This window comes from Miscanthus floridulus, chromosome 7, assembly GCF_019320115.1.
Source record: "Miscanthus floridulus cultivar M001 chromosome 7, ASM1932011v1, whole genome shotgun sequence".
NCBI lineage: Eukaryota > Viridiplantae > Streptophyta > Magnoliopsida > Poales > Poaceae > Miscanthus > Miscanthus floridulus.
In genome coordinates, this window is record NC_089586.1 from 14,288,823 (window position 1) to 14,301,913 (window position 13,091).

The 13,091-nt window shown below is 48.6% G+C and overlaps 1 protein-coding gene across 1 annotated transcript; it reads right to left on the minus strand.

The window, feature by feature from the left end:
* Positions 1–9,103: 9,103 nt before the first annotated feature.
* On the minus strand, positions 9,104–10,319 carry LOC136462631 (putative disease resistance protein RGA4). The gene has a single exon (XM_066461701.1). It carries the CDS (start codon positions 10,193–10,195, stop codon positions 9,671–9,673), a length of 525 nt encoding a protein of 174 aa, XP_066317798.1. The 5' UTR covers positions 10,196–10,319; the 3' UTR covers positions 9,104–9,670.
* Between the last annotated feature and the right edge of the window lie 2,772 nt (positions 10,320–13,091).

Consider the following 13,091-nt stretch of genomic DNA (forward strand, 5'->3'; position numbering starts at 1 on the left):
GCCCACCAATCGGCAAAATAGGAACTCGCGCTCACCAACTTTCTTCAGGACAACAAAGATATCTTCGCTTGGAAGCCGGCCGACATACCAGGGGTCCCAAGAGAGTTGGTTGAGAACATAATTGATATCAATGAAGGCTCCAAGCCTGTGAAGCAATGACTACGACGATTCTCACCAGACAAGAAGGCAACGATTAAAAAGGAAATTACAAAACTAATGGCAGCCGGATTCATCAGAGAAATCCTCCATCCAGATTGGCTAGCAAACCTAGTTCTGGTATAGAAAAAGAATACGGATGAGTGGCGCATGTGTGTCGACTACACAGATCTCAACAAACACTGCCCGAAAGTTCTTTTTGGACTACCACGCATTGATTAGATAGTAGATTCAATAGCAGGATCTGCCCTACTATCCTTCCTTGATTGCTATTCAGGATATCACCATATTGCATTAAAGGAAAAAGACCAGAGCAAGACATCTTTTATCACTCCATTCAGTGCCTACTGCTACAAAACTATGTCATTTGGACTCAAAAATGCTGGTGCGACTTACCAAAGAGCTATCCAAACATGCCTCGGTGATCAGATCGACGAAAACGTAGAAGCATACGTGGATGACATAGTGGTAAAGACAAAGAACCTGAATACACTAATTGAAGACCTAAAGCAAACATTCGAAAACCTAAAAAGATGGAGGTGGAAATTGAATCCAAACAAATGTGTATTCGAAGTTCCTTCAGGACAACTACTCGAATTCCTAGTCAGTCATCGTGGAATCAAAGCAAGCGCCAAGCAAATTCGAGCCATAACAGAGATGGGCCCTCCTCGAAGTGTCAAAGATGTGTAGAAGCTAACAGGCTGCATGGCGGCACTAAATCGTTTCATATCAAGACTGGGCGAAAAAGGGTTACCTTTCTTTAAATTGCTAAAGAAGACAGACAAGTTTGAGTGGACAGAAGAAGCCAACGAAGCTTTCAAGAAACTCAAGGCATATCTCACATCCTCACCCGTTCTCACACCTTCAAAGAAATATGAAGACATGATGCTGTACATTGCGGCAACTTCTACTGTGATCAACACTGCAATTGTCGTAGAAAGAGAAGAAGAAGGGCATGTATATAAAGTACAACGCCCCGTATACTACATCAACGAAGTACTATCAGAATCAAAAATCTGGTCCCCGCATGTGCAAAAACTACTCTACGCCCTCCTGATCACTTCACGCAAGCTTTGCCACTATTTTGAAAGCCATAAGATTACCGTAGTAATAGATTTCCCACTAGGAGACATCCCACCCAGTGTATTCATAGAGGAATTATCAGCTCCCTCTATCAAACAACCCAGTGAGATAACCTCTGAAATCTCAGTTAAAGGCATCCAGATTTTGGTAACCACCACTTCATGGACCCAGGTTTTTATTGATTACATAAAAGAGAATAAGTTGTCAGCGGAAAAGGAGGAAGCCACCAGAGTTGTTCGTAGAAGCAAGAATTACATCCTAGTGGGAGACAAGCTCTATAGAAGAGCCGCATCATCAGGAGTACTCCTAAAATGTGTCTCATTTAAAGAAGGCAAAGAGATCCTAGATAAAATACACTCAGGTTGCTGTGGAAATCACGCCGCTTCAAAAACACTAGTCGGCAAAGCATTCCGCACCGGTTTCTACTGGCCAACCGCTTTGAAAGATGCAAAAGAACTCATCAAAAGATGCAAAGGTTGCCAAATGTTCGCAAGACAAGCTCATGTGCCAGCTCACAACCTCATCTACATCCCACCTGCTTGGCCTTTCTCCTGCTAGGGGCTGGATCAAGTAGGACCTCTCCAGAAAGCAAAAGGTGGCTTCGAGTACATCTTCGTAGCAATTGACAAGTTCACCAAGTGGATTGAATTCAAACCACTCGCAAAATACAGCGCAGCCAAAGCAGTCAAGTTCATCCAAGACATTATGCACCGCTTCGGCATGCCCAATCAAATTATCATGGATTTGGGTTCTCCCTTCACAGCCATAGAATTCCAAAGTTGGGCATAGGACTGCGGCTTCAGAATAGATTATGCATCAGTCGCACATCCAGAGGCCAACGAACAGGTCAAAAGGGCAAACGGACTCATACTAGCTGGATTAAAACCAAGATTGTATAAAGAACTAGTAGACTATGGATCAAAATGGATTGAAGAATTACCCAAGGTCATGTGGGGGCTACGAACTCAAATAAGCAGAGCCACCGGATACTCACCTTTCTTCCTGGTTTACGGATCAGAAGTCGTACTACCTGTAGACTTGATCTGGACATCGTCGAGGATAGAACAATATGACGAAGGAGAAGCAGAACACACCCGAAGATTAGAACTCGACAGTACAGAAGAAGTCAGAGTAAACGCTACCCTTCAATCAGCAAGATACCTCCAAGGACTAAGACGCCACTACAACAAGAATACCCAGTCCCGATCATTACAAGTCGGAGACCTAGTACTAAGAAGAATACAAAAAACTAACGGATGCCATAAACTACTCAGTCCATGGGAAGGTCCTTTTATCATCACAAAAGTCATCGGACCGGGCACATACAAGTTGATAACCGAAGACGGAAAAGAAGTCAACAATACATGGCACATCAGTCAGCTATAAAGATTCTACGCATGAAAACAACTCAATGGAAAATATGTATACAAGACACAAGAGATCAACGTTCATGATCAACAAAGATAGCGCTCATCAACAACATATGTACTATTGTGACCTATCAATATTCATGATCAATAAAGATGGTTCTTTCTTGACAAACATATGTCTCATTATGGCTTTCCCCGAGTCGTTTCCAATAAGAACAAAAAAGCAAAATGGCTGAAAAGATGCCTGAGCATACCGGCCGAGAGCAAAAGAGCTGAAAACATGCTTGAGCCCGCCGATGAGGGTAGCTAATAAGCTAACACCCGAACCAAAAAGCAAAATGGCTGAAAAGACGCCTGAGCATACCGGCCGAGAGCAAAAGAGCTGAAAACATGCTTGAGCCCGCCGATGAGGGTAGCTAATAAGCTAACACCCGAACCAAAAAGCAAAATGGCTGAAAAGACGCCTGAGCATATCGGCCGAGAGCAAAAGAGCTGAAAACATGCTTGAGCCCGCCGATGAGGGTAGCTAATAAGCCAACACCCGAACCAAAAAGCAAAATGGCTGAAAAGACGCCTGAGCATTCCGGCTGAGAGCAAAAGAGCTAAAAACATGCTTGAGCCCGCCGATGAGGGTAGCAAATAAGCTAACACCCGAACCAAAAAGCAAAATTGCTAAAAAGATGTCTGAGCATACCGGCCGAGAGCAAAAGAGCTGAAAACATGCTTGAGCCCGCCGATGAGGGTAGCTAATAAGCTGACAGCTGAACCAAAAAGCAAAATGGCTAAAAAGATGCCTGAGCATACCGGTCGAGAGCAAAAGAGCTAGAAAGATGCTTGAGCCTGCCGATGAGGGTAGCTAATAAGCTAACACCCGAACCAAAAAAGCAAAACGACAGAAACTAAGCCTGAACATAAATCAAAGCGACTTCAAGACAAGACCCTCCAGCTCCTTGTGCCAAATAGCAAGAGGCTCGGGGGCTACACTCAGAAGACCCCAAGAAGCGCTACACGGTTTTGCTCAGAAAAGCACTCAAACAATGCCTGTACCTACTCGGCAAGACCTGAAGGAACAAGGTGAGGCTTCCATAGCTCAACCATGAAGTGCTCGGGGGCTACACCAGATGCTGATCACATCTTGAGTTAAGCAAAAAAGCAGAGGTCGTCGGTCCTAAGTCTTTTCAGTACTAACAAGAACACAAAGTTTGTCAAGACAACGATCTACACCGAGTTGTTTCACACGGCACAGACGAAAGCTAGACAAGTACTTGGCAAATCAAGAAAATTTGTCAAATACAACGATCTACATACACCGAGTGGTTTATGCAACGCAGATGAAAGTCAGAACAGATAGCTACTAGGAGAAAATTCTAATCACTTGGACAACACATTTAAAGAGTAAGCAAGGATTAGACATCCAGACAAAGAAGACGTCAACAAAGATAAAGGATCTTCATTCAAGAAAGAGTATAAGTATTCTATTACAAAAGCCAGAGTGCAAAGGTCGATTACATTCAAGCATTATCATCAGGAGTAGAAACATCAATATTAAGATTATCTACAATCTTCCTGGCTAAGTCATCGACCTCAGGCTCTAACCTCTCAACAGCATTGAGGTACTCTTGGCTCTCGGCTTCATCGGCAACCTTGGACAAAGGAAAATCCGGAGAAAGAACTTGGACTTGGGCAAGAACGTTCCTGGTGCAAAGATGGGCACACCTCTTCATGAACTCCTGGAAACGGGTCAGCACTTGGGGAATGAATTGAGCCCAAGAATGACCATCATCCACTGAAGTCCGGAGGAGACCGGCTACTGACCGAAATGATTTACACAAAGCATTCCAGTTTTTAGTAGCCGTCGCCAACTTACCAGACAAGTCTTGAATAGTCTTTTGAGCCTGCACAAGATCTTTGTCAGCCCCATGCCTAATCAGTTTGGCAAGCGTGAGTTCTTCCTCAGCACGAGTAATTATCTCCTCAGCCCTATTGTGACTATTGCGGGCAGTGGTCTTCATTTCCTCAAGACCCTCCGAGAGCTTCTGCTTTTCAACTCAGAGAGCTAGACCAGGCAACAGAAATAAGTCAGCAGAAAGGAAAATTAGAGTACAAAAGAAAAAACAAAAAGTCAGCAGAAAGGGAAGCCAGAATACAAAAGGAAACAAAAAGAACCCGCAATACCTTTGCACTCATTCTTCGCAGCATCCTTTTGCTTCTCTACCTTTACCACTCAGGCACGAAGAGTTTTCTCCTCCTTTTGGTGCGTCTGACACTCGGTCTCCAACTTGGCCCAGAGGAGGTCAAGCTCAGCCTTCAGGGCGCTTACCTCAGAAGACAACTTCTTCTCGTTTTCGGACGAGAAAAAGAAGTCAGTATGATCTCGAGAGAAAGACTGAACAAAAAGAGAGAGAGAAAAGGCATAAGAAGAAAACGAAGATCGAACATCCAAAGAAAGAACTCCAGAAAAACTCACCTGAAGCTTTTCACCAAAGGAAGTCGAAAGGGCCCCCCAGGCAGCAGTCAACTCTGATAGATGATGGGTGGCATCGAACTGCAGCAACACATCGTCATCCAAACACTGACTGCTGGCTCCAAGGGGAGCAAGGGAGAAGTTGACGCAGGCAAAGAAGGCAAAACCAGGGCTGTATCCTGGGAAGCCCCGGCTACCTCCCTAGAAGTACCCACCACTGTGGCCACGGTCACCTCTAGAGCAACAGGATTAGCAGCGGCAGGGGACTCAGCTTCCCCCATAGCTACCTCACCGACTGAACATTCCAAGCCCTGAGACTCAGCGCACAGAGGCGGGTCAGAGGACTGAGAAGAAGTCGACAGAGGGTTAAGAGAAGGCAAGGGTCTACAAAATCATAAGAAAAATCGACGATAAGAATATGAGTTAGGGAAAAACAGAGAGAGAAACAAAGAAGCACAACACGAAATCACTTACTCAGCTATCTTCTTCTTTATAAAACCAAAAGAAGACTTTAAAGGTGGGACTATGGCAGCAAAGACGTCACCGCCACTCTACGGCAGGAGTGGCGTAGCTAGTACCAAAACCCTAGAAGAACTCAGCACCAGAGCCCTAGAGGAACTCGATACCGGAATCCTAGAGGAACTCGGTGCCAGTGCCCTAGAAGAACTTGTACCCGATGACCGCTTACTACAAAGAGATCAAGACCAAAGTCAGAACAAAAAGAAGGTTTCAACTATAGGAAAGCAAGAAAACAACTCACCGACAAGTAACAAGGGCAGCATCATCGTCCTCTTCCTCCTCACTCTCGACCAAGGTTGCCAAAGCACCAGCTGAAAAAGGACAAAAGTACTCGGTTCAAGACAAAAACAAAAAAAACAAAGGGACAGAGCGTATTAATATGCTCACCTAAGAGCATGCTAGCTACAATTGGAGTACCTGTACGAGTACTTGACTAGCGAGACTTCTTGGCAGAAGACAAACCAGAAGAACTTTTAGCTCGACCCCTCTTTCCGACACTGCGAGGGCCTCGAGGAACTAGACGAGGAACATACTCTTCATATACGTCAGAAAATGCAGAAGAAACACCAGGAAGCATAATAGCAGTTTGAAACTTACTGGTCAAGGACACCCCAGCAAGACTACCCCCAACATCCACATTTGCAGGGAGATCATCAAGGGGAATTGGATCAGCAAAATTACGCCCCAATTCCTATAAAACAACGAGACAAGGAAGATTATGCAAAAGTGGATACGACGAAAGGAAATCAAAAGTACCCGAATAAAGAAAAGAACAACTCACAGCAGGGGGCAGGTTCTTTGCGCTGTACTCAAGGACAGCAAGCGGAACAATGCTTACTCCTTTCAGCATCTTCTGGAGACGCTCGAGCACTTCCTCGTTGGTCAACTCAAGGGCAGGGACCATACGAGAAGGGTCCTCCGCCCTAGAGTACTCGAAACCGTAATGTTCGTGCTCCTTCAAAGGTTGAACTCGGCGGCGAAGAAAACTTGAAATAATACCAAAGCCAGTCAAACCTTACTGCTTCAGAGTGCAAATCTTCTCGAGAAAGGGCTTGATCGTCTAGAGCTCAGCAGTTGTCACTGGGTTCTTTTCCCATCGGTCATTAACCAAAGGACCAGACCCGGAGTGAACATAAAGAGGAGGAATCAAGTTGGCAGCATAAAACCAGTCAGCATGCCAATCTCTTATAGAATCAACCAGGTCATAGTCAAAGAATTTACTTCTAAAACCCTAGCGAAACTGAATCTCGCAGCCACCAAGAATGCTGGTGTCATCGCGGCGAGGTTGGGGCTTTAGACGAAAGAAGTAACGAAAGAGGGAAAGAGCTAGAGGAATTCCAAGGAAGGTTTCACAGAGATGAACAAAGATAGAAAGATGGAGAACAACATTGGGAGCAAGTTGATTTAGGCTAATCCCAAAATAGCTGAGAAACCGATGAAGAAAAGCAGAAGCCGGGAGGCAAAGTCCAGCACGGATAAAGGAAATGAAGAGAATGATCTCACCAGGACATGGAGCAGGGACCCGATGCTCGCCCGGAGCCCTCTATTCAGCAATGTCCTTGCTCTGGATCAGGCCATCGCTAACAAGCTCGCGAAGCTGGTCTTCAGTCATTGTCGGAGCTGGCCAAACCTTCTGGGCAGTCCTCATGGCCATGAACTCTTGGTTCTCGATCATAGAAAGTGATGATTCCTCATCCACAAAGGCTACCTAGGACTTGCTCGTGGCTTTCTTCCTACCCATGTACTAATGGAGGCAAAAAAGGCACTCGGGAAAGAGAAGGCTCGGAAGGCGGCGCTCAGATGGCGGCGGCAATGGTGACGGTGGAGTTGCGAAGGCTAGGGTTTTCAAGGCAAAGGCAGGGTACCAAAGAAAAGGAGGAGAAAGGCCTTTAAATAGATTTTACACCGGTAAAAACGCGGCCCACAAGGCCCGTTTTAACACGGCATGAGGACGCAACGGTCCATTTACCGACACAGCGAAAATGACGGACGGCTCAAATCCACACAATGGTACAGTTCAACGGGCAGATTTCAGACTTATCCATCCAGCACCACGGCAGAATTATCATATCACCACAAAAAGAACTCATCAACAATAAAGCAAAGAAGGGTTATCTCACAAGGAGCGCAACAACCCGGTCCTTACAGAAAGAACTCGGAAATCTCATCAACAACCGGAACACCAGGAAAATAAAGAATTGCAACTCAGAAGACAAGATTCTTTCCATTATAACTAGTTTCAAAAATAGAAGATTACACATCTTACAAGACCCAACGAACTCGGTACCACGAAAAGCAAAGTAGCAAAGAGGAACCCGGACACGGCTAGGCTCTGGAATGACTACGTGTTCCAAATTGCTACTCGGCAGGACAAACCGCCCTTGGCTACACTGTTTTCTTCAAAGGACGGGTGAAGCGCATCTAAGGCGGAAATCAACAGCACGGTGGGACAACATGGAGCAGAGAAGGCTAGCAGGCATCTGTCTACCCAAGTCCGATGTGATGCTGGATATGATGCTGATCTACACCGGATAGTCTCAGGGTAGGCGACGAGGATCAACCCTGAACTGCTAGATGAAGGATCGCATCCCACATCACAAGACTCCCTCCAACTACCGCCATGTACTTCCAAGTACGATGCTGCTGTGGGATTAGTCTACCTCTAATCCCTATCACAAGACTCCCTCCAGCTATAGCGAGACACACAAGAACTGCAAAATATGCCCGGAGGCTGCTCTACTTCACAAACTACCATATTCATGACTACAGAGACTTCAGAACAAGCAACAAAACACTCAATGAATCAAAACAACACTCCAGGAGGGTATTTATAGACCGAAGGAGCGGTGCACATGGACCAGGAGCACCAACGAAATAAGCCTAACAAAGGACACAGTGAAAAGATAGAATTCAATGAAAGAGGACTCATGCGTGAAGGAACAGTACCTAAGGACAAGCATATTTGAAAGGATATACCAACACTATACAACTCATGAACAAACAGCATTCACACTCAACCACCACCATACAACTACATCTGACAACAGCAGACTACTAGAGAATATGCCAAGACCCTGCATCCGAGTTCTTCCTAAACAAAACAACCCAGATATATGCTCGGAGGCTGCAACAGGAGAGGTATACAGTTCTTTCGAACAACTCAGATTCAAGACCCTCCAACTTTTTGTTCCAAATAGCAAGAGGCTCGGGGGCTACACTCAGTGAGTGCACTTTTTCCTTCAAAAAAGCGCACGTCACTCAGAAGACTTCTTTAGGACAGACGATTTCAAGGCCACATGATAAAAAGAACCTAGACATAGCTATATCCGAGCTCTTTTCGACAAAAAGAACCCGGACATAGCAAAATCCGAGCTCTTTTCGACAAAGAACCCGGGTATATGCTCGAGAGCCCTTCAACAAAGAATCAGGACGATTTCAAGAAAAGACCCTCAAGCTCCTTGTGCTAAACAGCAAGAGGCTCGGGGGCTACATCCAAATGGGAGTACTTTTTTCTTCAAAAAGGTACACACCACGCGAAGATCTCATGAAGCGCTACACGGTTTCGCTCAAGAAAGCACTCGAACAACGCTTGTTCCTGCTCGACAAGACTTGAAGGAACAAGACGAGGCTTCCAGAACTCAACCATGAAGTGCTAGGGGGCTTGTCGGTGTGGGACCCACGGGATACCCCGCAAGGAAGGGAGAAGAACTAGTCTAAGTAGGATTCTTCCTATGTAATCTTAGTAGTAGTATTATTCTGTAATCCTACTAGGAACTCTTATTGTAAACCGACTAGGACTCTGGCCTCCTGACTATATAAAGGAGAGCAGGGCTCCTTGGATCGGGAGTTCAGAGAACAATTGTACAACACAACACTTTACAATCAATCCAACGCAAAGGCTAACGCCGACTGGACGTAGGGCTATTACTCGATCGAAGATCGAGGGTCCGAACCAGGATAAATCGACTATCTCTTGCGTTAACCGTCGAGTTCTGCATACGCTGAAGCCCGAACAAACTGCCCCGGGGACCCCCATGGTAGGCTATCGGTGGTCAAACATCGACACCGCCCCATTTGCCTAAGCGAAATTACCGGAGTCAATAAGGATGGAATCAGTCTCGCGCCGCTGCTTGGGTGCTGGTGCTTTGTTTTGATAGTTGAATCCAAATGTATTCATTTTAGTCACAAGGAGCTCAATGGTCTGCACAATCCTGCGAAGCTTGTTGCCCATTTTATTACTGAATGCAACGCGGTTGTGAGTAGGAAAGAGCTTCACTCCCTCGAAGCCAAGCTTGCGGATGTGCCCCTTCTCCTTAGCTTCACGACGGAGCACCTTGTAGTTGAACTCGTCAAAGGCTTCATTCGCCTCATACGCCACCGTCTTGACCTCCTTGAGCCACGCCTTCACTCCTTCTCGGTGCCTCGCCTTCTCCTCGGCATCGGTGATGACGTCGAGGATGGTAGGCAGCTTGTGCATGAGGATCTTGTGCTGCTCCTCCATGCCCTCCATCACCTTGTACTGCTCCAGGAGGTAGCTGGATGCCTTCTCCTTCACTGGGGACAGCAGTGGCCCGACCACCATGCTGACCGCCACCTCCGCCATTGCACCCAGAGCACAGAGCACACAGCACACGAGCGCTGGAGTCGAGGAGGCAAGGAGAGGACGGAGAGAGGCTGAAGAGGAGATAATATGGTGGGAAAGGAGGACACTAAAGGTAGATGAAACTTCAATGGTGCCTTCAACACGGGAGCATCGATTCGATTGGTCCCTCACACCGAAGGATAGTAGGTAGCTGTGCCTATCGTTGATACGTAACTTTCACTCTTTCAGTGTGTGGAAGAAATTTCACCACCACTTGCTGATAAGCCCAGCCATTCGCTACGAAAGCACGCCAGAGTGTACTTTTCTAATCTGCAACTGAGGCACCACGATAAAATGGAGACATTATTAGTTGTTTATTATGGAGGAGAGCATGTACATTGTATTTCTTGATTTCAATTGGCTCCCACTTTGTTTGAAATCATGTGAGTTGAGGATACGGTTTCCATCCAATGATGAAGATGAATCAACAGATTGCGAAGTAGCTAAAGTTCAGTCCTACTAGGCTACGACCATTTCTCTTGGTAATTTATCAATTTTGGTCTACTGTATTTGCAAGCAACAATGTAAACCATTCATGAATGAATCCAGAAAGCAGAGGCGTACGGAATATTCAAAATGAAGCGGAGTCACTGAACCATCTGAGTCTTTGATTTCTTTATTTTTTGGGGGGACCTTTGTTAGGAGGAGGGGGGGCCTTTGTTAGGATGCATGGTTAGGCGTGTTAGCATACATAAGCCATGTAGCTGCATACTGTAAATAGGCATTGCACTGCACATTTTTTTTGCTTCAGTTGCATGCGCGAGCGCCGAGTTGTGGTGGCCGCGCAAATAGGAGGTAGTGGACAGCGAGATTAACTCGCGCACAACCTGGGCGTCGAGCGGTGCACGCACGCCCCGGACGTGGGGATGGACGCGTCGTGCGCGCGTCGTGCGGGCATCGCCAGAGCTCTGCATGTTCGTTAAATAAAAGGAGAAGAAAACCACGAAAAGCTGCGGTTCATTGAGCAGCACCAAATTCTCTGCGTTCACTGTCTCCATGAGTTCGTGCGTGTGAGTTCTTGCAGTTTTCTCTGTGTCCCGGCGAGAGCCTTTGTTCCCGGCGCCGTACATCGTCGCCCAGGGCCTAACAAGTGGCATCGGAGCTAGGTGAGCGGGAATCGCGGCTGCCATGGCTTCACCACCACCGCGACCCCGAGGCCGTACCCCGCCGGACGCTAAGAAGAAGCAGGTTGACGGCTCCAGCGGCTCCGGCAACAAGACGCCGCCGCGCTCGCCGTCACCACGTCGCTCTCCACCGCGCCGTACGCGCGACGCACGTCGTTCGCGCACCCGGGACGCACGTCGTCCCCGGGAAGTCATCGTCGAGCGCGTCATCCACGAGGGTGGCGGTTCAGGCAACTGGCCACAGCTGACGCGAACCAACTACAACGAGTGGGCGCTGCGCATGAGGCTGAAGATGCAGGCGCGTCACATCTGGGACGCCGTCGAGTTCGACGACGTAGAGTACGACGACAACCGGTGCGCGCTGGACGCGATCTGCAGCGCCGTCCCGGAGGAGATGGTGCCGGCGCTCGCCACCAAGAACACCGCCAAGGAGGCGTGGGAGGCCATCCGCATGTTCCGCATCGGCGACGACCGCGTGCGGAAGGCGACGGCGCAAAATCTGCGTGCTGAGTACGAAAACATCAAGCTGAGGGACGGCGAGGCGATTGAGGATTTTGCGCTCCGCCTCACCGGCGTGGTTCAGCGGCTGGGGTCCCTGGGAGATCCCGAGCCGGAGCCTAAAGTCGTCGCCAAGTATCTACGGGTCGTTCGTCCCAGGTACAAGCAGCTCGTTGTTTCAATCGAGACTCTGCTGGATATATCGCAGTTGTCGATCGAGGAGGTTACCGGAAGATTGAAGGCGGCCGACGACGTCGTTGATCCGGCTCCTCCACAAGCTGCCAGCGGCAAGCTACTCCTTACGGAGGAGCAGTGGCTGGAGAGATACAAGAAGAAGGAGTCGTCACGCGGAGGTTCAAGTTCCGGCGGACGAGGCAGGGGCCGCGGCAAGCCACGCGGACGCGGGAACGGTGGCGAAGCGCGCGGCGCGTCCAGTGGCAGCGCCAACGGAGCGAACAGCAACAACAAGTCGCGAGCCGGGCCAGATGACATTTGCAAGCGTTGTGGCAGGATGGGACATTGGGCCCCGGACTGTCGCACGAAGCTGAAGGCAGAAGCTGAGGCCCACGTGACCCAGGATGATGAGCCCACTCTCATGTTTGCCTACGGGCTACTTGAGGGCGAGTCAGACGAGTCGTTCCCCCTCGCGCCGCCACCAAGCCTCACCGTCGCCGGTAAATCCGTCCCTGCCGCGGCACCGCCGCTCAAGCTTCTGGAAGCCAAGGTCTTCGTCGCAGCCAGCTCGGAGGAGGACCGGGACCCGAAGCGCTGGGTCCTAGATACCGGCGCCACCAACCATATGACCGGCGTTTGCTCGGCATTCTCCGATCTCAACACTGGCGTGGTAGGCTCTGTCCGTTTTGGCGACGGGTCGGTCGCCAAGATCGAAGGCCGAGGCACCATCCTCTTTGCGTGCAAGAACGGGGAGCACCGCACGCTCGCCAACGTCTACTACATCCCCTGTCTGACTGCCAACATTATCAGTGTTGGGCAGCTTGATGAGATTGGTTTTCAGGTGCTTGTCGAAGGCGGGGTCTTGAGGATTCGAGATGAGGATCGCCGCCTACTTGCTAAGGTCCACCGTAGCCCAAGCCAGTTGTACATCCTCGACACCGAGATCGCGCGACCTGTGTGCCTGGCAGCGCACGCGGCGGAGGACCCCTGGCTCTGGCACGCCCGCTATGGGCATGTCAATTTCGGCGCGCTCAGAAAGATGGGGCGTGACAAGCTCATGC